A 24936-nucleotide genomic window follows, 5' to 3' on the forward strand; every position below is an offset into this window, starting at 1 on the left:
TCCATCATTTCTTTCCTGCGGATGCCTAACTGTTTAAATTCTTCTTTCATGTGGTTGTGTTTGCATATGCTCCCAGCTGACACTGCCCTAAACCGGCCACTTGTGAGCCTTGGAGGTCTATAGGTGTCTATCAGAAGGCATTCTTTGGTAACAGTTGCTTAGCTACATTGCAGATCTTTTGTTCTTTGCCCATGAATCCAGCCCACCAGGCCTCCAATAGTGTGAGCTCTTCTTTTGATTGTCCCTCCATATCCTCTGCCCTGCCTGCTGCTAAAATCAGCATGCCAGGTACTAATTCACGAACTTTCTGCGCCGTTCTGATTTTTGTCTCATGCTAATGTGATACCTGTCTAATATAATTCATGGACTTCTGGGGCATGCCCACTCCTTGGGCTTCTCTTGGTCATTGGAGAACTGTGCTCTAGTTGACTTTTTATCGATGTGTATGAATACGTATTTTTCTTCTATACTAAGTGATTCAATTATTCTGTCTGGATTCCTTACTCGGCCCAACAGGCATATTTTCATTCATAGCTTGACAGACTTTTCAGTTCTAATGACCACTTGGACTATTTCCTTTATGTAATCCACGAAATCTTAGTGATACTTAAAAAATTTTTATCTCCCATATCATAAATGTAACTTTCGGAAATGAGACCAAAATGCATAGCTCAACTCCGAAACATATGGCCAGGAAAGACTCTCCCAATCAAAAATGCTGCTTGTGGACCTAAATCAAGCCTGTTGTATAAAAAATGCACAACTTTTCTCAAGTAATCAGAATCAAAAACATAATTTCATAATTGACAGTAGTTATAATCAAGTTTTACAAATTCTATCTTAGTTCTGATTCAGATACACAGAATTAGGGGACTTTTGTCACCTCCAGGGATGGCAAGTTCTGCCTCTCATTCCGAAACAGACCATTTCATGTTGGACCACTGGTTTTTTGAAAGATCTTCCTTTTAAAGCACAATAGCCTATCAGCATGTTACCTCCATCACTCCCAACTAGTTCTGGTTTATTCATTCAACAAATACTATTCAGTGCCCACTGTGGTGTCAGGTGAAGTATTAGGTATTGGAGAGGAGAAATGAAAAGACTATAATCACTGTCTGAAGACAAGTACAATGAGGTCCCACCTGAGCCTCGCGTAAACAGATAACCGTGAACTACGGGAGTTACGCCATGACAGATACATGAGCCACATAGCACAAACACAGAGAGAAGGGAGCAATCGGTCCTCCGGGGAGAACTAGGGAAAGAGGTGGGAGGTAAAGAATGAGAACTGGTTCGTTCTATCCCCAGTCTAAAACTTCTTCACCTTGTCTGCCTGATGGATGCACGGCAACCCTTGTGTTCCCTTTGTCTCTTCTCCCCAGACATTTATTTTCCTAGATTTTGTTCACATTTTTAACTTCCTCAGAGAGCTTTAGCTTGACCTGCCTTCTACAGCCACCTCTGCAGAGACTGGTTCAAGCCTCCCACTTGCTCTCAGGGTATCCTGCATACTTTGCACATACCACTTATCGCCACTGAAATTAATGACTAATGAATACACCTCCATTTTGTTAGCTGTCTATCCCTTGAGACTCTAAAGTCTAAATCATCTAAAATTATCTAGATTCTAGAGTCCTGATTATAAACCTCGTGAAAGCAGGGACCATGGCTGTCTCACTGACCCTATCTTCAGAAGAAGAGCAGACTGAAGGGCATAGAGGAACATAGTGCACATTTGTTGAATGAACACACGAACGATTGAGTGCACTATCTCTTACACAACATCGTTTGGAATTCTTTTACCTACAACAAGATCCAGCTGGCTTAATGTGTAGTTAATAGAATTGAACTTATGTTTGCAGACTTGTCCACCCTATTTCTAGATCCAGGGGAAAGGCCTCCGGAGAATGGCATTTTGTAAACCATAGATGCCTCAGGATTTGGAATTCTCTGTCAGAAAGGGTGGAGGAGGCCCTGAAGGGTGGTGACCACAGAGAGAGGATTCGGAGCTCCACAAACAAGGGACCGGTGTCAGGCCCACTCCTCCTTCATTGACTAGTCAGTACATTAAAAAGTAAAGGACACTCATGGAATTTGACAGTCCGCATCCCATTTTTTATATGTCTCATGTGCTCAAAACCCAACAGGTCTTTTGAAAACCCTGGAGAAGTTCCTTAAAGCCAAACCAAACCATTAATCATTTTCCCAAAATACCTTCCTTGCCTCCCTTGGGCTGGTCTTCTTTCACTCTGTTCCTTCCTCACTGACCCCACTCGCCTTTACCTCTGCCCACCCAAATTCTACACACTGTCTCTGCCAGCAAGAAATAACCTCTATTCTTGGGCTTCACTGGGCACTTGACACTTGTTTGATGACACTCGTCAGGAAGTCTTATATCATAACTATGTACTTGTCTCATGTGCCTGGTAGGCAGAATGGTAGGATGGTCCCCAAGATTCCCACTCCCTGGTGTACACACCCTACATAATCTCCTCCCCTTGACTGTGAGTAAGACCTGTGACTGGGATGGGGTATCACTTCAGGATACGTTACATTAAATGGCAGAAGGATTGGGCAAATGTAAATAAAGGGCCTAAGCAGATGAATTTGTGTTCATCAAAAGGGAGGTTGCTGTCATCGTAGGCCTGACCTGATCAGGTAAGCCCTTAATATCAAAGAGATTTGAAGGTAGAGAATAATTCTGTTAGCCCTGCAAGAATAAGGTGCCATGTTGTGCAAGGGCCCACATGCAGGAAAGAGTGGGAGGCTTCTAGGAGCTGAAAACATTCTCTAGTTAACAGCAAATAAGAAGGTAGGAACTTTCATCCTACGACTGCAAGAAACTGAATTTTGTCAGCAACCCGAGCCTTAGATGGGATCACTGTCCTGACACCTTGATTTCAGCCCTGTGAGACCCTGGGCAGAGGATCCAGTTAACCAGCGCCTGGACTCCCAACCCCCAGAAAATGTGAAATAATAAATGTGTGTTGTTTTAAGCTGCTACATTTGTGGTAATTTGATATGCTGCAATAGAAAACTAGAACACCTATCAGACAGGTTGTCTCCAATTTTTTGTACGTAACTGAATTCAATGAATTTGTTTAACCTTCCTAGTATACTTGGCTTTGAGAGATTTCAAAGAAGATTCAAAGAACAAAATTAAGTAATATATGGTCCATAGAAACCGTGTGACTTCTAGACTGTAACCACTAAAAAAGGAGGGTAGAACTTTAAACTAGTCACTAAGTAGAGTCTTGTGTTTTATAAAGAATTGAGAGATATGAATTTGAATCCTGGCTCTATCACTAACCAGCTGGATTCCCTTGAACAAGTCAAAGTCAAGTCAACTTCTTGGTATGTTATATATAAATAATCATTATAATAGCTACTTCTTGTTGATAAACTTCCCTGTATGGGGGACTGTATATATATTATTTGCAAATACCATTATATCACTGCCAGATAGGCATTGTGTTCATTTTACAGATGAAAATAGTGAAGCTCAGAGACCTTAGGTATAACAATCAAGGTCACGTGGTTATCACAGGACAACTTTAATACTTGAAGCTTCTCTATCTGCAACCTGGGCTATTTTCCTTTAAAGTGAGCGGTTACTTTGTTGCTATAAAGTCCTTTCTAATCAGATCATCCTGGAAACACAGCCTGAGTGTGCAATTTGCACAGCACAAGGCAAAGAGAGGGCCCTCCCCTCCCCCCACCTTAGAGGTGAGTCACATCTGAGTTCTTAGCACTTCAAACGTGTGCAGGCTGAGACAGTGACAGAGACCCAGAGCCCGGGCAGGGAGACTGCATGGATTTAAGAACTCGTTTACTTAGAACAGTGGAGAAGGAAGTCAAGCGTGAACTTCTGAGCTTCAAAGATATTCTCAAGGCCCATTTGGGAATAAGCATAAATCTTCAAATTTATCCAAAGTTTAGCAAATTCACAATGACAAATGTAACAGTTCCTCTAAATTGAAGTTCATCTCTTGGCAGTTTTGAAGGCTTGGAGAAAATGCCAGCAACAAGGACTTGGAAGGAAATAAATCTTTAGATTCCCTGAAAACATAGATAGTTATTATGGAAGACATATGGAGGATCCCATACTGCGTTGAAAAAGAAAATTTATAAATGTCAGCTTCGTAGCAGCGATGTTGGAAGGATTTAAGCAATCTACACTTAACTATGATGAGAAAAATATGCTGGGGGGAGGCATTTGCCATTAAGAACTAATTATTCTTAACCTGTGCTGTTTCTGGGAGGAGCCGATGAGAAGAGAGAGAGAAGGCTCCAGAATCCAGAGCAAGAAATCAGAATTTCTTTTCACCCAACAGATAAATTTAAAGATTCTCTACTGTTTAAAAAAGTTGCCTAGAAGCAGGATGGTAAGGACCACGACATGGGCATCTATGGCGGGATTGCTGAGTTCTGAGTCTTGAGGGGCCTCGCTTTCCTCATCTCTACAGTACAAATGGTCAATAAAACACCTCCTTCCAGGCTCGTGGTGAGGATGGAATGAGACACTGCCATCCAGTCTTGCTCAGCCAACATTAACCACAGACCTCCTTTCTGTCCCTTATAACAGTGAGCACAGACGTTACAGAGAAGAGTAAGACACTGTCCTCTCCTTCCATGAGCTTACAGATGGTCCTGATTTATGAAAGAATTTTATAAGCTGCAAAGCATTATCAGAATGCTTGTCATTTTTAACTCATTAACCAATCCAGGAGATTACTGTTGGATACATTTGAAAAAACACCAACACAAGAATCCACTAAGTATTTGACTCACATTTTTTTTCAAATTATATCATAGCAAGAATTACTTATTTTGGACTAAAATTTGGAGTCTGTATCTCTTTTTCGACAAAACCACAGCTAACGTTAGAAAGTGTTGTTTTTTTTTTTTTCATTTCCTTTCCAAGAAGAAAGAAGTAATAAATAAAATTGCAATTCAAAACCAGGGAAAATAGGGAGAGAAAAGGTATCATATGCACTCCTTTTTTCCCTGGGGATGGGTCATCTTTCCTTCTCTTCCTGAAAGTTCTGAATGCAGGTGGTGCCAATTAGACAGTGCCCTGGTTGGCAGCAAACCCCAGAACTAAGAATGAGAAGAACACAGTGGAAATGCCAACTGTCAAGAGACACAAAGGGACCTCAGGAAAGAGACTACAAACATCTAATGAGAAATATACAACTTTTTAGAACTTCCGTAACTAATATCGATGAGGCAATGCTGAAGACGAGCCTGGATTTAATAAATCTTTTAATATTTTCACAGCTGGGCCTGCTTGCACGGGGCTGGTGGACCATTTTCTTAAATAAGGCATGGCGCTGGTCTGACATTAGTTTAACAAGGTAATTATCAAGTGAGAAATAGCTGCCGCACTGCTGTGAACCTGAATAATATCTCTCATAATTACTGATTTTTGGGCCCATCTTTTATAAAAAAAATAATAGATCTCTAAGTACTAAAGCAAAGCATTTTATAGGAAATACATTTGGGTACAGTGTCTAGAAGTATGGAGAACTATTAAGGATATAATTAGTAGTTTATCTACATAATCCATCAAACACCATTTATCATGTCTCTTATGGTTCTAATTGAAGAGAAGCAAATAAGCATAGGGACATTAAGCTGTTTTATGCAGGCAACCTTAGAAAAGTTGATTGTTACTAAATTTTTTAAAGCTTAAAAGTTGGACTTTCCAAAATACCTCAACTGAAAAGTGAATCAGTGTGGCTGACTTTATCAAATGCTCGTGTTCCTTCATACATATGACATGATACACATTTCCAGAGGAAATTTTACATGGACAGATGTACCTTTCAGGTAACTAACTTCAATTTTTGAACGATTTTCAAAGTTCGCCTTAATTCTGAAACACAGACACAAATGGTCATTCTTTCACTGAGAACTACTGACAGTGGTTGATTTTTACCTGGAATGTGAGAGTAGCACAGAGATACCATGTGCATCAGTGAGGAAATACCTTCCCACACATTACTGACTAGGCTTGTCTCCTAATTCGATTCTGGAAGAACTCTTGTTTTTTCATTGCTCTCAATGTAACTAACCCATCCTGGCATAGCAAATAATGTATTTTTCAAAGTAAAACACAATCAAATTGTAAATAAGATTATTCAAAAGCAGGACGAAGTTAGACATAGGTACTTTTAGGAAAGTTGGTAAAAATAATGTAATGCTCTATTTGCTCCAGATAAGATGGAGAACTTGCCTGATAAAAAGGGAGTAGCTTTATTACCATTGTTCCTAAGTGACCTTGCTTCCTCCTTCTACAGATCTTCAAAAATGATTCTGAGCCTCAGTTGTTGTCAGTTTGAAGTCCTCCTGCCTTACTGAAAAGCTAAAGACACATGGTACACCAGGGAAGTTATCATCAAGGAGGAGATTAAAGACAGCACCAATTAGGAAAGGACTAACTTCATAAAAATAAACAAGTACATCATGTGTGAAGCTGATTCTCTTGAATGAATAATAAAAGCAAAATACATGAAGGCACCAAGTTCTTTAAGCTCCTGAATTCAAATACTACAACATGACTACCTTGATTAAACAATAAATAATAAAACACACCATGATGGGTGATTTCATCATGGAGACTTTCTTAATGAAATCCACCTGAACATCGCTTAATACAGTTGTAAAGAATGCCAGTTTAGCCTGACTGCGACAAATGCTTTATTTTACTTCATTTGCATAAACTAGGTTCATCTACAACCTGAAAATACAGCACAAAAGTGAAGATTAAGCTATATATTGATGTGTGGGGACGATGCCTCAAGTAAGCTCACCCCACTAAACAAGATCACAAATCAGAATTATACAAAGGAAATCCTGTATACATCTCAGCTTAGCACTGGTTTTTCAAAATGTTTTACGTTAAAAAAAAGATACCAATATTGCATTTGGATATAGAGTCTAAAAATATAGAGGTGACCATTATTAAGAACAGGTTTATAAACAAAAGCAGAAGGCATCTATTTAAAAAGATCTGGCTAAGACCTGCAAACAGTCAAGTCCTAGAAACAATAGTTGACTAGAATTTTAGCTCTTCTAAGGCAAGAGATTTTGCTCATTTATCTTCTTATTGCCAGGGCACAGAAAGATGACACATGGAAAGTCCTTGAGAAATGTTAAATAGATAAATAGGTGTTTCAACTGAAATTACATCCATTAAGATTCATTCAGTAAGATTCATGTACCTAGTCAACCATTGCTGAGGACGACTAATTCTGTGAAATTTGGTGACACAACTGGACTTAATAGGAGATTGGCAGATTAAGTGGTGAAATTACCAACCCATGGGCCAAAGCACTAAAGGGAAAAAAAAGTCAATCCTGGTCTTGTGGGTTGGGTAGATGTGATCTTAATTTGGTGTTTAAAAATATGAGTCTCAAATCCTTGTTCTGTTTGTGGATAAATTTCCAAATTGCTCTGTGACATTTCCGTTACTCCACAATACAAAATGAGTTGCTACAACTTGAGATTGTGATGGTGGAAACTTATTAGAACAGGGGAGAAATCATATGTGCAATGATGTGTCTGTGGTCTAAATAAGCAAACCCCTTGAATAATAGTTGCACTATTGATCAGCCTACATCATTCATTCAATCCACAAAAATTTCTGAAAGCCTTATATTTGCAAGGTGTTGTGGCAAGGTGTTTTCTGTCATGGCTGTAGGGAACAAAGAGCCCTAGAAGGTTGGAAAGAGGTCTTTGCCAGCCTGAGTCTTTTCTCTCTAAAGTACATTTGATCACTCCCTTCTCAGTGCCTCGTGGTACTTTGCCTTGCCTACTCTTCCAGTGTTGATGTTACTGCATTAGAGTTCATTGTGTATGTGTCTCTCCCTTGTTGAACTGTAGACTCCTTTAAGGCAGGCATTTAGGCAGTTACCACCCTCATGTGTATATGCTGAGCACCTGCACAAATGCTGGTGTAGTCAACGGGAGAATGCCTGCAATATGGACTTTGAATTTAAATTCAGGCAGTCTTCAACCTGCCCTCCCACCCTCTGTTTAGATGTTTCATTCTTTAGGTGGGGCTGGTGAGTACAGTTGCTGAACATAAAAAGAGGCAAGACTGCTGTGAATAACGGGGCCAGGTAAATCTCTTAGAGTTTTTTTTTTTTTCATATGATGGGTCATGCTTACATCCCACTGTAGCTGCTCTGGAATTATCAAGATTTCATATCTGAGGATGAACTGGGTTCCTTCAAGTAGGGCTTCCAGATTTAGGAAAGAAAAACACAGGATGCCTAGTTAATTTGGGATTTTAGATAAACGACAAATAATTTTATAGCATAAATATGTCCCAAGCATTGCATTTGTATACTTACATTTTATCTAGCAATCCTGTCTTTAAGATGATGAGTAAATTGGAGGTAAAGAGGATTGGGTGAGACATTTCTCAGTAATTTTTTGTTGGGCAGAACATTTATTTTCTTTGCCCCCAAATAATAAATACCACTAGCACCACCTGCCATTGTGATAATGAAAAAAAAAAAAGCCACATTTATCCTGTTACCCACCATGGTCTATTGCCATCTTGGTTTGAGAACCTTAGGAAAGACATAGGAATAGGAATATATTCCATGAAACCAAGAGTCAGGAAATGCATGTGCCAGGATCCCACAGATAACTCAGTCACACAGTCTCAAAAACAACTATATAATGTCCACTTCCTGGTTAATTTCTCATTTAGACCTCCCAACTAAATTCTTAAGGGCAGTCAGAGGCCTGACATGCTCAAGTCTGTGTATGTGACAATGAATTTTATCTTATTTTATTTTAAAGATTTTATTTATTTATTTGACAGAGAGAGAGAGATCGCAAGTAGGCAGACAGGCAGGCAGGCAGAGGGAGAGGGAGAAGCAGGCTCCCAGAACCCTGGGATCATGACCTGAGCTGAAGGCAGATGCTTCACTGACTGAGCCACCCAGGTGCTCCAACAATGAATCTTAACACCTGAGAAAAGATCCAACAATCATCCCAGATTTCTTAATAGTTTGACATATAAAGGGAAAATTAAAAGTCACCAAGTCCTAAAGATCAAATATAAATATGATAATAATTATATCTCTAACTTGTTTGGCACTTTAAATTTATTCAAAGCACTTGCTGTCCATTATCTTATGTGTCCATTTTCATGGTATTTATTAGTGATGAGAGAATGGAATGTCTGCTCCAAATCTATGGTTACAGCCAATTTACAACTTTTGATATCATCAATTTGAAACCACAAATGGGAAGACATTCAGTCTCTTTTTTCCTTTTCCGAAGTCTGTCAGTTCATCTATCAGTTGTGAGCTTTCTCTTAAGTCTTTTTTTATAGCTAGCCCTAGATTTTGTATCAATATCACAGGAGTATTTTCTTTTTGAGCTACTTCGTTGACTATGCTAACTTAAGGTAAGAGTCTTAAATAGAATGAAATCAAAAGTCAATGAAAGAATTTGTGATGAACTGTCTTCCTTTCAAAAACTGTCTGCCTCTTTATGACAATGTCTGGCAAATAGCAGAAACTTGTTGAGTTCTGAATGAATGAATCAAGGAATGAGTACAGGTGCAAATGAACTTCAAATGAAAGTCTGCTTTCGTCCTAACTTAATTTACTCCAAATCTTGCCAGCCTAATGAAGACTGCTGTTTAAAAGGGTCACACACTAAAATCACAACTTCAGAGGCTCGAGCCACCCAGAAACTATTTAATGCAGCTCCGTGCAAAGGAAAGCACTTTTTCAGTCATCGGAGACAAAGACATCTACGTCAGTATGCAACAAAATGCCACAATCATCCAGTAATTAACCATCAAGGCTTACTCTGGGGAGGTGCATTCTTTCCTCTAAGATACCCTTTCTAATGCAAAGTCCATTTGCTTTCCCCTGGTCATCAGTGAACAAAATATGGAGCCCATTGGTGCCTAGCTCAGTGGCTGGCACTCAATAAATGTTCAACAGCTCCTTGTTCCCTGAGCAAAATACAGGGTGGAAAACTCACTCTTTTTAGAACAGATCATCAATGTAATAGTTTGGGACTTGTTTTAAATTGCCATCTTCTGTTAATGCAAGTTCCGTCTTTAAATTCTTAAGGTTCCCGTATAGAAAGTAGACAGGTCTGATTTGCCCAAATCCTGAGTTCTCCCTGCTGTGTGCCAAATGACTGGATGAGTAATAGGAATTATCCTCTATTTTAATTCCATGTATTTATTCACGCGGTAAGTATTTTCCACGGGCAGCACTAGGCGAAAGTTACATGTTATTTAATCGTATTTAATCTTCACAAGTACCCTCTGATGTTGGCACTATTATTATCTTAATGCTGCATATGAAGAAATTGAGGTTAAGTTAGTTTAAGCAACATGCCTAACGTCCTGTCGCATGCCTACATCAACAGCTGTAGTGAAACAAAGACTCAAAATGAATCTGCATGGATCCAAAGGCCATAATTTTGATCTCCACCTCCATAAATGTTTAAAAAATGAGGAGTTTTCAGAGAAACAAAATTACTTTACTGAGGAAGATCCCAAGGACCAGCTGGTATTGTCTCTTGAGAAAGCGTAGGGTCTTTAAGCACCAGCGACAGGAACCTGTGCCTCTTCAGATCTCAGGTGAATTCTATAGAGGCGTTGTTCGTAGAAGAGACATACGCACAGATTCTAGCCTTCTAAACCCCTTTTTCCCATGTGCTGCCGTGCATGCTTTTTTGCATGTAACTATTTTAAATGGCCACATTTGTGCCACAGTATTATAAAATGCTGTGTCAAAACACCTATACATATATTTAAGGTGTGAATTTCCCAGAAATACATTTTTTAAAAAAATTTTTAAGATTTTATTTAATCAGCAGAGAGAGAGAGAGCACACAAGCAGGTGGAGAAACAGACTCCCTGTTGAGCAGGGAGCCCGATGGGGGCTCGATCCCAGGACCTGGAGATCATGACCTGAGCCGAAAGCAGACGCTTAACCATCTGAGCCACCTAGGAACCCCCCCCCGCCAAAGAAATACATTTTTAATCATGCAATATGATATTAGAGAAAGAGAAAGTTTGGGAGAGGGTGGGGAAATGCTTTCCAAATTCCTATATACCAAGCACAATAAAGACACAGCTAGGCGAGGTGAACCAATAAAAAGCAGGAGAAAAATAGTAACCAGAGATAGCGAAGCTACTTGAGCCTCGTAGAATTTCTCTACCTTAGGGGGACACATCCAAATACACAACACATGAAAACACATATTACAAGAAAAAATTGAAGAACTTCGTCAATATCGCAATGCTATCAGAGCTTTCAGGAAAAAAGGGATGTGAGGAAGCAAATGTTAAGGAGAAACAGCAAGTATAGAAATGGCTCCGCTGAGGGGCCGATGTGCAGTTCTTCACAATATCTAATGGGACCGGATGACTGAGGACAACAGAAGAAAATAATGGCCTGGGGGACGATATGTCCTAAAACAATTTTCTTTTTTTGTTGTTGAGTGAATTGTCCCCCCCACCCCAGCAGCCACAGAGAGAAAAACAGTCTTGGGCTAATGTGACTGTGTAAATGTGTAGTCTCATGAGAAATCTTTAGTCCAGACAGAATACGGAAGGCAAGATGAAATAAGTATATGATCAAAAATTAGTGGACCCACCAACCCAAAATTACAAACAGTAGTTAAAGGATTCATGACAGGACGCCCAGGTGGCTCAGTCGGTTAACTGTCCAACTCTTGATTTCAGCTCAGGTCATGATCTCAGGGCTGTGACATCAAGCCCCTCATCGGGCTCCAGGCTCATCAGGGAGTCTGCTGGAGATCCTCTCTCTCTCTCTCTCAACCGCTCTCTCTCTCTCTCTCTCTGCTCCTCCCTCCCCCCCCTGCTCATGTTCACTTGTACTCTCTCTAAAAAAATAAATTTAAAAAAATTTTTAAAAAAGGATTAATGATAATTTTATCTGAATTGTCCTAGATCTCAATCTGGAGTCAGCAATGCTCACAGTAGAATTCAATGAAACAGTAGCCATTTAAGGAGCATTTTCAAGGTGCTGGAAACTTTATATACATCATCTCAATTAGCCTCACTTTTCAGGTGAGGTCACTGATGCTCAGAAAATGATGCACACCAAACCACGCCAATAGTAAAAGACAAAGCCACGTTGGAGCTCAGGTCTCAGACCCCAAGCCCCTGCCGGACCCTTTTCCCTGAAAAGCAGGCCAATGGGCAGTGCCCTAAAACAAGATGGCATTTCAGCAGTTACATCACTTTTTACCCTAATTTCCAAGTCAATGCCAACCTAGACATGGTTTAGTGTTTGGAGTCTTCAGCCCCTCAAAGTACCAAGCCCCACACATTCTCAATCACCCTTCCCCTGTCTATTCCCTTCCTCCTGAACGTAACCTACGTACCAGAAATAACAGTGAGTTTCTGAGGAAAGCCTGGGAGGACGTAGTCTCTTCAATGCTGCATTTCAGTAGAAACTGCCCAGCAGAGGGTTTGTGTGACTCCCAGCTGACCAGCGAGTCTCTGCAGCAAGCTCTGTACATGGAGCACTCCTGAAAAGCACCTGCCTGATAGTAAGCTTCTCGCCGGCACAGAAGCTACGGGAATGTCAAGGCTGTGCATTTCTATCAATAGTAATAATCAGTGTTGCCTACTGTATGCTTCAAATGGTCTGAGGCTCTTTGACTGTGTTATCTCACTTAATTTTCATGCCAAGCCAAGGATGGTAGTATTACATCTTGCAGATGAGGAAATGGAAGTTCTGTTTACCAATCAAAGTATGAATTAACATCCACACATGTCGGCTACATGGTGCATCCTCCCAACCTCTCCAATGTCACGAGAATCAGGAGAACTTTCTCCTTGCATCTCTCCCAGAAAAGAGAGATCTCCTGAATGAACCACATATTTCCCACAGATGAAGAACATGGCCAACATGGACCTGGACACAGCCTGGGTCTCCTGGGAGGTTACCTGTACCATCACCCAAAGGATGTTTGTGATGGTCACAGAGGGAGAGAATGGTGTGGGACACCATTCCATTACGTGCGCAAAAAGGGGCCGAGAACTAGAAGTACTGGCCACAGGCTCACATCAACCTGAAAATGATCACTTTTGTACAAGGTGGGGAAGGGAAACAGCACATCATGCTGGACTTAGCATTATAAAGGAAGCATACAGAGGGCGTGAGAACCCCCTTCCTCTGCTTCCTTTGCCTTCCGTGTCAATGAAGCCTCGGTAATTATTTGTGACTTAGGTTCCTGGAAATGTGTGAACTGACAAATCCATTTCTTTCCCTTTAGCTACGAGATGATGTAGACATGAGATGAGGATAGGGAAGGGAGGGTGCCCTCGCTTTGACTTTGGAGTCAGCCGACCTGAGGCCCAGTGGCTCACCAGCTGGGGCTCACTGGAGACCAAGCTTCCGTTTTTAGAAGAGGCACTTTTCAGCTCCCACAGTCTTCAACTACTGATCTGCTGACAAAGAGGGAATTACCTGTCTCGGGTCTCTTCCCCACTCGAGATTCCATGTCACGCAGGTAGAAAGCTACCTCTTGGAACTGCCCACTTCTCCAGCTGCTGAAGAAACACCTTCCTGATGCTTCCACCAGGCAGGGATGCACAGCTCAATTTCGTGGCCTGCTAACCTTATCCACCTGGCACCTCTCAACACCAGCCTCACCCCCCGTCTCTCAGGAAGACATCAGCAGTCTCCATCTGGTCATCATATCCCACCTGGGGAAGGAGTTCCCTTCCCCCCCTCCACCCCCCTTCCCTGCCACCATCAGGAGAGGAAAGGGGCTTGGGGACTGGAGTGATGATCAATACGGAGGAGTTTTATGAAAAAGAAGCTGTATGCTATCTCCAAAAGCATAATTATTTCCTGAATTATTATATCGCTGGTTCCCCCTTCTAGCTTAAAGTAGATCGCACCATATCCTAGAGCTTCTTTGAAATCACCAGCAGAGTGCTGTGCATTATGTTCTTCCCACCTTAGAAAGTCTAGCGATCTAGGTCAAGGAATTGCTTTGCTACCATTCTGCCTGGTGTTAGAAACTTTTCCCCAAATGTCCATTATTCATTCAATCATTCATTCAACAAATATTTATTGAGCACCTATTGTGTACAAGTTCCTGTATCAATCTGAGAATCCAGCAATAAATAATAGAAAGCTCGTGTTCACACGGAGATGACATTCTAATAGGATGGTGACAGACACCAAATAAATAAGCCAACACATATTATAGGATTTACTGTAGCTTAGAGATAAGATATCTTAGAGCCAGATGGACGCTGTAAACACATAGAGATGGGGAGAGAGAAGGAAAAAAAAATTTTTTTTCTAGTAAGGGCTAAATAAACCCCATCTGGCATATTTCTTGGTACCTAAGATAAATGTAATTTGGGGAAATTCTTTACATATAGAAATGTAATAGCCACGTCTTGTTTTCTCTCTCAGAAATGCAGGGTTGTCAGCTCCCCAGGAGGTCTCAGGGAAGAGCCGTAGGCTCCTGCCCAGCACCAGCAGGTGTTTTCACAGCCTGGCACACACTGCCTGGACAGTGAATGGGTTAAGGTGTCGGCGCTAGAGCTTGGAGCGCTGCATAAATAGTGTGCGTCAGGCGTTCTAAGCATGCTTCCTCCTCCTTGTCTCCCCGTCCTGGGCTGTCAATCACCTGTCACTTGCCCGCACATCAGCAGCATTGTGCACATCACCAGGCTGTCAGCAAAGAAGCTGATGAGCCTCGGCTCCAAACTGTCAATCATCTTTGTTTCTCTTCTCTGCTCAGGAAATATTTTGGCTCATAGAAACAAAGAAACCTGGACAACAATGGCTTATAGTCAGGCATTTACTCCTGTGCGTGGGTATAAGTAAGATCTTAAATGGGTACTGATCACGCCTTACCCTCAAATGGTGTTGGGGTTTGGGGGGGGTGAGCAGAGGAAAGATGGAGACCCTGTTGCATTAGTACAGACTTTAAAACTAATTCTAGTTCCCTGAGCAGACCCTGATGGATTCACAAACCAAAAAAACAAAACAAAACAAAACAAAACAAAAAACAAAAACAAAACAAAGAAACCCACAGGAACACAAAACAATGGTAACTTGAAGTTATCTGAGCTTATGCCTCAAAAGAAAATGAGAAGGCTCAGAGGATGGATGACTGCATGGTTTGAAATTATTCACCATAGATCAGGCAGGCTTTTGGGGAGAGAGTAATTGTTGGATTGCAGAGTTCATTTATCTCCCGGGACTTCCGAAACAGCAGCTTCTGTACCCGACTCTCCTTCTCTCCAGGGCATGAAGCTGCTTGGGGGCACCCACACACAGGAAGGCAAGTTCATTCTTCAGGACCCCCATGAGCTGGGCCTGCCAGTGCTTATGACAGGAATCATTATGTTGAATGCAAAGACCCTCTAAAACAGCCCACGGTCTGGCATAACCAGCAGCCCCTCTCACCCAAAATACTTATTAGAAATGTCCCGCTCCCTTAAAAGCCCACAACAAATAAATCTAAAGAGATGCTCCTGGCAATGAGTTCCAATTGGGCAGCAAGTTTAAGTTGTCCTGCTCTCCCCAGTTTGCCACTTGGGCAAAATCACCATGCATGCATTAGCATAATTAATCAGCTTGTCATACAATAGATCCAAATACTACTAAGTTGTCCAAAGCCCTCTAAAGTTAAAACAAACAAACAAACAAACAAAAAACTCTAGTGGCTTTGAAACACATTTAGCAACAATCACATCTTTTAATCATGTTTATCATGAGCCTTATTATCTATCAGTTGCCCAATGCTCTGGATTGGCAGTTCATACACACGGTGGTTGGTTCCATCATCATCTCTGTGTTTGTGACATTTGGGATGTTTTACCCTCTGACAGATCCTTTCATACTTGCAACGCCAATTTCTGAAAACACATCTCTTTCTGATCTAACCGGACATTAATTGCTTTTGTGCTGATGTTTCTATGCCTCTTAGTCTTATAGCACAACTAGCAAATCTGATCTCTGACAAGTTGGCTGAACCTAATCAGGACAGATCAGCTGCTACCCAAGGTGCCACGGGCAGTAATTTGAGGATCTTTACAGAGTTATCACTCGCTGGAAAGACAAGGAACTATAATTCTGTCAACACTAATCCAAAACTGTATGTTCAAAGCAGCGGTGGCCTCTCCCCCACCCCCAAGAAAAGCTAGCACTTGTCAAATAAATACCTGAGATAATTGATAAGACGAAATTAGGAGGCTGCGGCTGATACAGTAACTGTGAGAATTTCTTTCTTTTTTTTTTTTTTAAAGGAAACTTCAGAAGCAGAACATGGGGCATAAAATGTCAACTGTCAAGGATAAAGGAGGGTCACAGGGAAGAGTTGGATGGAAACCCCGCAATCCAGCTCCCACTTATCATTGGGTGACTTAGTTCATATTTGCCTCACTCGCTAAACAGGCAGGTGCCCAAACATTCTCAGCCTTGAAGGAAAGCTGTCTCAGCTGACCCAGGCTGCCAGCCGGTGACAAAGCCTTGATGGGAAGCAAGAACCTCGTCAGCAGAGGAGGTGTTATTGTGAGGCTGTCAGCCCCGTGCTATTCTCTGAAGACCCCTGTGGTTTTCTTACAGGTGCAAAAAGAAGGGATATTAGGAAAATAAACTTCTTTCTTACTGTAGCGCTTTGGTCCATCTTCCAAACAAAATGAAAGGGTTAATGTGGCATCATCTTCAAAAAACTCGGTGGCAAACGCGTCCCACCAGAGGTTGTCGCTATCCTGCAAAGAGACAGATCATTTATTTAACAGGCAAGAACAGAAACTACCTCAAAGCAGGAAAGGGAAAGGAAAAAGAAAGACAAACCCAGTCTCCACTTGCTTGTTACTCAGCATATGTGTGTGGGTGTTCTAGAAGGCAGGTGGGCGAGCATGTGGTCACTCCTCAAATTAATTGCCTCAAATGGGGACCGAATTCCAATTCAATAAATGAGTGAATGCAAACGGAATGAAAATTAATTCTCCAGGACATATTTGGGGAGATTTAATAAATGTACTTTGGAACACAATGTGACATTCTTTAACAAAAAAGGTTTACATTTCATGTAAAATACATTCAACTTCTTTTTGGTCTTTCTCTTTGCTCTTTTAAGAATTTGATTTTACCACCATATCACAACGAGTTGAAGGAGAGTACATTTTTAAAAGATAATCCATTCAAAAAGGGGGGTGTATGACTTGTAGCCCTACCCTACGCAAATGTTCTATGAGATACAGGCATTGCCACATGCGTGTACACAGACAGATGATACACAGTGGTCCACGCTTGCACAACCCCCCATCACATGCATATGGATTGTTCTTGAGGATTGTTTTAAGATTATAGGCAATCTTGTTGCTTTGTTATTAACATGATTATTAAAAATAGAGCAGTTCAGCAGAATGCAAACTATCCATGTGAACTCTGTTTTGAGTTGAGTGTCTCTTGCTCATCCAGAAAACACTTTGAAACTGGCCCAGTTTAAGGCAGTTAAAATCATTGTTAATCATTGGGGGTGGGGGGGGTCCTATAAGAGCAAATCAGGAAGGTTACACCGAGTGTCATATTCTAAAAGGGGGCATCATACCTGGCTTCGTGCTCTGCATCTTGCCCCATGTACCCCCAAATTCTTAAGCACAATTTTTTTCCCAGAGAATCTTTGGTCAATGCCAGACTTTAGGAGGAGATGTTCTGCAGCTGCCTGTCAGATGAGGGAGGGGCAGCTCCCCACTCAGTGGCCCCCACTGGTGGAAATACTGCAAGCCTCTCTTCTTCCCGTTAAGTTGCTCTGCTTATGATAACATTAAGTTGTTGTCACTGGCAGGCATCAGGAATGAGCCTTCAATCCTGGCAAGAAGAATTAAAGGGCCACCGAAGATTGACGCTGTCTGTTCTCATTTCAGAAAAGCAACAGCTCAGGCAAATGAATTTTTTGGTCTTTTTTTTTTTTTTTTCCTGGCTTCCTTCCGATCACCACACTGAAAGCCAGCACTTTTCTTGGTAAAACACAGTAAATATAAAAGCACCCAGGGGCAATTCATGACTCCACATACAAACTACCTCTCCCTTTTTTTCCCCCCAAAACAAATATTTATTGAGCATTTATTACGTGCAGGTCCTCAGAGCATACAGCTGGTTGAGAGACTGGTCCCTACCCTCAAAGGGCTCAAACCCACGAGTAGGAGAGAGCCAAGTGAGCGACGAACAGGAGCCTCCCTCCAGACCTGAGGCCACAGCACGAAGCCTGGGTGTTGTGGAAGCTGTCAGAGTTTCTAGAAAAATCAGTGTGCTTGGAAATGGAAGAAGCAGCTGGGGAAGAAAACCCCACTTGGGAGCCTGGGTACACTGGTTTATTTTATTTCAAATTGCTACACAGATGGAAAAAGAATGATAGCTAACATTTATTGAGTGCTTACCCCATGCCAAGCATTATTCTAAGTGCTTTATGTGTATCTTCCCTCTTACTCCTTATTACCTCCCTGTTTCTTGTTTGTTTGTTGTTGGTTTTGGGTGTTGTGTGTGTGTGTGTGTGTGTGTGTGTGTGTTTTGTCCTTACTCTCCTGTATAATTTAATTTTCTTGTGAGCAGGGGCTCTGTTTTGCTCCCTGCGCTATCTCCCAGGTCCCTGAATGGTGTCAAGCCCATGGTATGACTCAGTAGAAGTTGTTCAGTGAATGAATGAAGCCTTTCCCATTATGTATTATCCCAACTTTACAACCTCAGAAACCAAAGCACAGGTGGTAAATGGAACTTGCCAAGTACACTCAGCCAATAAATTGTCGGGCTGGGATTTCAACTCCGACCCTGTGACCTCCGAGCCCCAGCCTCTGCCTGACTCATTTCTCTGGCAGTCTTTGCCAAGGCAGAGGTTAGGACTTAGAAAGAAGGGAGGGAGAGTCAAAAGGGAATGTTTTGTCTCAGATTGGTCTCTGTCCGGCTCCTTGCTTCCCAGTACCACCCTGCTGCCAGGATTCACGCCCAGGAGGATGCTCACCAACCCGCCTCACACCATGCAGTACCCCACGTGGTATGATGTCAGCAGCAGAACTCACGCCTATGGGCAACCCTCAGACCCAGGCTTCATCCCAACACTCCCTCTTCTCAGCGATGTGAGCACAGACAATTTATTTCACCTTCCCGAGCCTGTTCCTTTACTTGCAAGTTGAGGAAAATAATAGGAACATAACAGTAATAATTTTCTTGCAGAGTACATGTGACAACAACAACCATAATAATAAATATCTTGCAGAATTTGATGTGAGTAGTAAGTAAATTAGTGGGTCTAAAGTGCCCAGAAGAATGCCCAGGACACAATGAAGATCAATAAAATGCCCCTTCTCTGCCTCTACCTACCATCTTTAGCATCATTTTTAAGGGAGGAGGCGTTGCATGTTCTAAAGAACCGCCATCAAAAATTCACTTTCCAAAGGAGCCTGTTGACAAATCAAGCATGTTTCTTCTCATTCCAACTACTTGTAACGCATTTGCCTGGCAATGGCACCTGTCTGCAACAGAGTGAAAACTCAGAACAGAGGTGTATGGACTCTCCTTTGCCCTAATGATTACTCAAAGGGCCATGACTAGATCAGATCCTGCTCCTGAATTTGCCTGTCATCTAACTCTGGGTTTCTGGCATTCCTGCTAGGAAATGGAGCAGTGAAAGGCAAAAGCCCAGGGAGAACCCAGGCTGATCCGAAGGCCCTGGGAGCAAAAGAAGGACTCAGGCTGAAGTGAGGGGTGAAAAGTGCCAAGGAGCAGCCACACACGGTCCACACCACCTAGACACGCCAGGACCAGCGGGAGCTGAGAAAGGCACAATGATCCAAGAAGGCGACATGCTATTCGATTCAACCAACTGCAGTGGAACCTAAGATGAGTCAGTGTCTCAGGAAATTTCAGGACAGGTGCGGTAGGAGGTTACATCAGGTAGCTCTACGCACAAAAAAAAATCACTTGGCTTTGGTTAGAAGAACATTTCAAAACTAAAAATGAAAAACGTAATTATTTCAGATGCAGAATAGTTACAAAATATATGTATATTTTGGGTTGGCTGATTGAATGAATGAATGAATGAATGAATGAAATTCTTTAGTGTACCATCACAGACTCACCTCAAGAAACCCACTCTACAAAGTTTTCAAGAGATCTTGATTGTCATGACCCTACTTTGTCTCTTGGCTGATATTTCTAAAATGACACACCAATTTTTTGATGCATTTTTAAATTATAATTGTCAACTGTCCCCCGACACACACATATATAAAGCTTTTGAATTAGTCTTTAGTTATGAGAGGATAGGTGTTTACGTAGGAAAGGGAATAAAAGGAGTAAAGCTTTGACAAAAAATTGTTGAATGTCAAGTATAGGCCAGTCTTGTGTTGACTGTGTGTGAAAGAAGCAGTTGATGGAAAGAACACATGTGTGGGGGGCCCTGGGTTAACAGTAGTACCCAGAACTCAGTATTTTCTAAGGGCTTTACATGTGTTGTACACTCATATTCACAATTGTCCAAAGTGCTACCAAGGGGCAGAGCAGGCAACCTTACAGAGAATTGATATCTGTAGCCTCTATGTCACACAGACTTCAATATGTGAATCCTGCCTCTTATTAGCTGGAGGACCTTAGTCAAGACACCCGACTTCTTTGCATCTATTTGCTCATGTATCAAGTAGGAATAATAATTTCAGTGCACTCTGAGGACTAAAAAGTAACTGCCTAGCACATAGTAGCTGTTCCATAAATGGCAGCTATTATTATTCATTATTGTTTCATTTGACTCTTAAAATTGTTACAGAGAATCCGAATTTCAGAAATCTTTACTCAGTAAAGATCAGACAGCTAGAAAATGGCAAATCTAAAATTCACTTACAAGTCTGCCTAACTCTAGTACAGTTTTTCAAATTGATTTTATTTTTTAGAACCGTTTTAGGTTCATAGCAAAATCATGAGAGAGGACAAAGATTTCTGTTCTATCCCCTGCCCCAGCACACACACAGCTTCCCACATCATCAATATCCCCCACCAGAGTGGTCCCTTTGTTGCAAATGATGAACCTACCAGTCTATGATTTTCTGCAAATAATTCTGCTGACAAAGTGATTTTTCACCTTAGGTTGAAGATGAAGGTGGTTCACAATGTAGACGAAGCAGCCAGCCTTGCCTAGAGGAAACTCTGCCAGAGCAGATCTCTGACTCCGGCATTTTCAGATCTAATTCCCTTTCCCCAGCTTCACATGCTTGCCCTGAAAATCAACTTCCACTTTATATACGTCCTCCTTCCATTTTGCTGCCTACTGGAGTTCCTGGGATCAGTTAGGCAATTTGGTGGAAGACATTTGCATAATAATGAGGCTAGGTGTCCAGGCTGGCTGAAATGTAGCTACAAAGGCTTCTGTGGAACCAAATAAGAAACCTCTGGCAGAGATCGGACAGTCCTGAGAGGTAGAAGCTCAGTTCTTAGCTCACAGCCGCCACACGAGCTGTGGGCAAGGATAATAGATCAGCCCCTCCACCATTCAACTTCGGTCATTTAGAATGATATGAGCCTTGCAAAGGCCACAGGTGCTCTGCTTGGCCACATGGGAAGAAGAGCAAAGGGCCAAGGGAATATAAAGAAAAATGGACTGCTTACCGTTTTGCAGTTGTATCTACAGGCTAGCTCTCCCGCCTCTTGGCCATAAACCTTGCGCCTCCAACTTTGGAGAAATGGAAGAACCACAAAATTCCCCATTCTCCTTGCAAAGCAGGCAACGTATAGCCAAGGTTAGCAAGTTGACCGGAAGGAGGCTGCGTGAGTAAAGTTGCCAAGCTGTTTTGGGGCAGGGATTCCAAAGAGAAGCTCACTAAGTCTGAAGTCTGAAGGGGATGAGGCTCAATCCCCTCAAATCAAACTGACAAGGAGGTCAAGATCAACGTTTTGGGACTTCCACATAATGGTGATGGTAAATGACCTCCAAAAGAAACCAAGGGCCCGAGGTCTTATTCCTAGATGTGTGGGATGGGCGTGCAAGTCAGTTACTAGCAGTTATAATACATATGACATTTGGTATATATATATGGTAAAGACATTCCATTCAGGATAAAGCCATTCTTACCACACTGGAAAGGGCCCAGCATAGTCAGTTTTCCTGTGTAGCCAAGGGACCTCGGGCAACTTATCTTTCTGAACCAGGCGGTTCCTGGTTAACCATCGCCCGACTCCCTGTCTTTGCATATGTTGCTCTTTTGGCCTCAAATGTGCAGCACATGCCAAGTCCCAGGCTTTTCACTCCTTTTTCACTGTCTCCTGTGCTAGGAAACCTTGAAAACTCTACCCCCGTGAGCACGTGAATCAAATTATAATTGAATCACTGCCTTACAATCCTCTAGTAACCTGGGAGATACTTGGGAGGGACGAGGTGTTAGGCATGGCTCCATCCCCAACAGAGCTCCCACCTATAGATTACCCAGTAAAGGAGTATAAAAATGGAATGAGCCAACGGAGAGGCCATGCCCACACAGAGTCCTCCTCTGGTATCGTAGGAGTCCTGAGAGTCTAAACTCAGTGGCCAGGGAACCAGGATGGTGTTCAAGCTAAGCCCTCTCTGTCTCACTTTCCGTGAGCAGATGCGCTACCCGGGCACTTGAGAAGTTGACATGGAGACGGAAATTTTCAAAATGATCTCATGCCTGCATTGCCATTCTATTGCGCCACCTTTTGGGTATTTTTCTTGTCCTTTTCAGCAAAACGTTGGCTAAATGAATACACGTCGCTGACCGTAACTTAAGTGAGGTTTTACTTTATTAATTTTTTTAAATAGAGAGTAGAAGATTATGTGAAGACCCATGGGCCCGTTAACCAGAATTAACAATTATGAAAATGATATCTTATTTTCCTTTTTTAAAGGAATTAAAAATTATAAATAAAAATAAACGTCCTGGGTCCCCATATCTTGCTTTGGATTTTTCCTCCCCTCCTTCAGGCTCCCATAAACAACTGTCTCGTGGAATTCGTTCGGCATTTCTTACCCCATCTTTTATATTTATACACACATAGGACTCCATTCATAGATGGTCTTATTTTATGTTTTTAATATTTTATTTAAATGATATCATACATTATGTTCCTTCCTTTTTTTTTTCATTCAACATTGCTTTTTGGAGACCTAACTATTTTATACATTAAGCCTTCTTCCCATAATAGTGCACTGAATGAATGTAATATATTTTACTTAAGCATTTTGCTACTAATGATCTCTAGACAGTTTCTAATTATTCGCTAATACAACAATGCTGCGATAAGTATCTTTATAGTGCCCCTTTGTGCACATGTGTGAGAAGTTCTCTGGGGCATATATCTAACTTGACTGTATGTAGGCATAGGGTATGCACTTGTCTATATTTTGGCTCTGACATTAGGAGATCTCTGTGCTTCCAAATTGAAGCCTTTCTGGTCTGACTGATGCATGGGTAAAGATGAAATAAGGTGCATTTTCTAAGCAATGTCTTTCCAAGTGGGATCTAATAAGAGGATCAACGTAATGACAAAATAGAGTCCAGCCTGCCAGAAGGATGAGCATCTAAAAGTCCAAAGAAGATGCAATAATGGAATAATAAACTATTAAATTAAAAAATGAAATTAAACAATTTGCCTATTATTCTCTTAAGGCACATTCTCTTAAGTGTATCTCAGGGGCTTCATTAACCAAAAGGAGGATTATTTCTTGATGCTGACACAAGAACGAAAGCATAGGCTCTTCGTGGTCCTTCAAACTAACTCATGAAACAGAATCAGCGTGGGAGGAGTTGGGGATCCTGCTCTGTGCACCCTGCCTGCCACAAGGCTCCTGACAGAAGCCATGCCTTCTCCAAGCAGACAGGTCCTCCCAGTCCTTGCTATTGTTTGGCATCCGAACAGTAGATATTTAATGTTTAGTGAATATTAATAAGTAAAAAGTGGATTCTTTTCCCAAAGCTGGAAAGTAACAATAGCAGAGAGCAGCCTCCAGGTAAATAAAGATGATATTAACTCAGCCCAAACACAGGCAGGGGGAGTGGTGTCGACAATTCTTGTATATTTTAATTAGGCAAAAATGCCACAGAAGCTTCTCCACTCCAAACAAGCTCCTGTATGCATTTCTGTGATTAAAATCCTTGGTCCTTTTGTCCCATCTCACAGGTGAGTCCAAGAACCACTGGCAGCCAAATCATATATCTGGATGAGAGATGCACTCGGGTCAAATAGCAGAAGAGAGGCTTAATTACGTTTAGAAATCCACAAAAGCATTTTCCTTCCATCCCCGATTCTCTCCTGTTCCCATCTCTGTCCCTCTCCACCAAACACAGGGTCCCAGGGCTAGGGCTGCCCCCCGGCATCTGTAACTTAAGCACTGACAGGTTATGTGGGATTTTTGCCAGAGTAATTATTTTTCAATTCAACAATAATGAGAAATTACCATGGCAACCACTCGTCACGTGGCACACATACACCCCCTCTAAAGAATGAAACCATACATAAAGCATCTATTTCTTGAAAAATGTGTTTTTTTATTAAAATAAACTTAAACAGGTTAAAGTGGAGAGGGTGTATGAAGGGGTCTGGAAACCAGAAGATGAGAAGAACACTGACTTTCTTTAGTATCTTGTGGTTCTAGAAAAAAACATGACCCTGCCTCCTTGTACACACACATGGACAGCACTCTATCAATTTGTATCTTACCAGTTCGGTCACTCCCATTTTGCACATGTCAGCTAACCTCTCTCAGAAGACACTGAAGAAAGAATGAGCACGCTCAAGGACAGAGGCAGAGAAGCACACTTGGTCATCCTTGCTTTCCCGAAATTTCCTTGCCCATCACACTCCTGTATTGAGACAGGAGACAGTAAAGAACCCCAACCTCATGCCTTTCCTTTCGTGGAGGCCCCCTCCCACCAAG

At 41.8% G+C, this 24936-nt stretch overlaps 1 protein-coding gene across 13 annotated transcripts in view; it reads right to left on the bottom strand.

Moving 5' to 3' along the window:
* Positions 1-24936, bottom strand: part of LDB2 (LIM domain binding 2) — a 407922-nt gene that overhangs the window by 217939 nt on the left and 165047 nt on the right. For all 13 annotated transcript variants that reach the window (XM_025887734.2, XM_025887729.2, XM_025887730.2 and 10 more), the window contains one exon: positions 16663-16765. In XM_025887734.2, the coding sequence (XP_025743519.1) occupies positions 16663-16765 (103 nt within the window). The remainder of the gene's footprint in view (positions 1-16662; positions 16766-24936) is intronic.

This window comes from Callorhinus ursinus, unplaced genomic scaffold (assembly GCF_003265705.2).
Source record: "Callorhinus ursinus isolate GAN/ISIS: 27379988/994484 unplaced genomic scaffold, GSC_fseal_2.0 scaffold4, whole genome shotgun sequence".
NCBI lineage: Eukaryota > Metazoa > Chordata > Mammalia > Carnivora > Otariidae > Callorhinus > Callorhinus ursinus.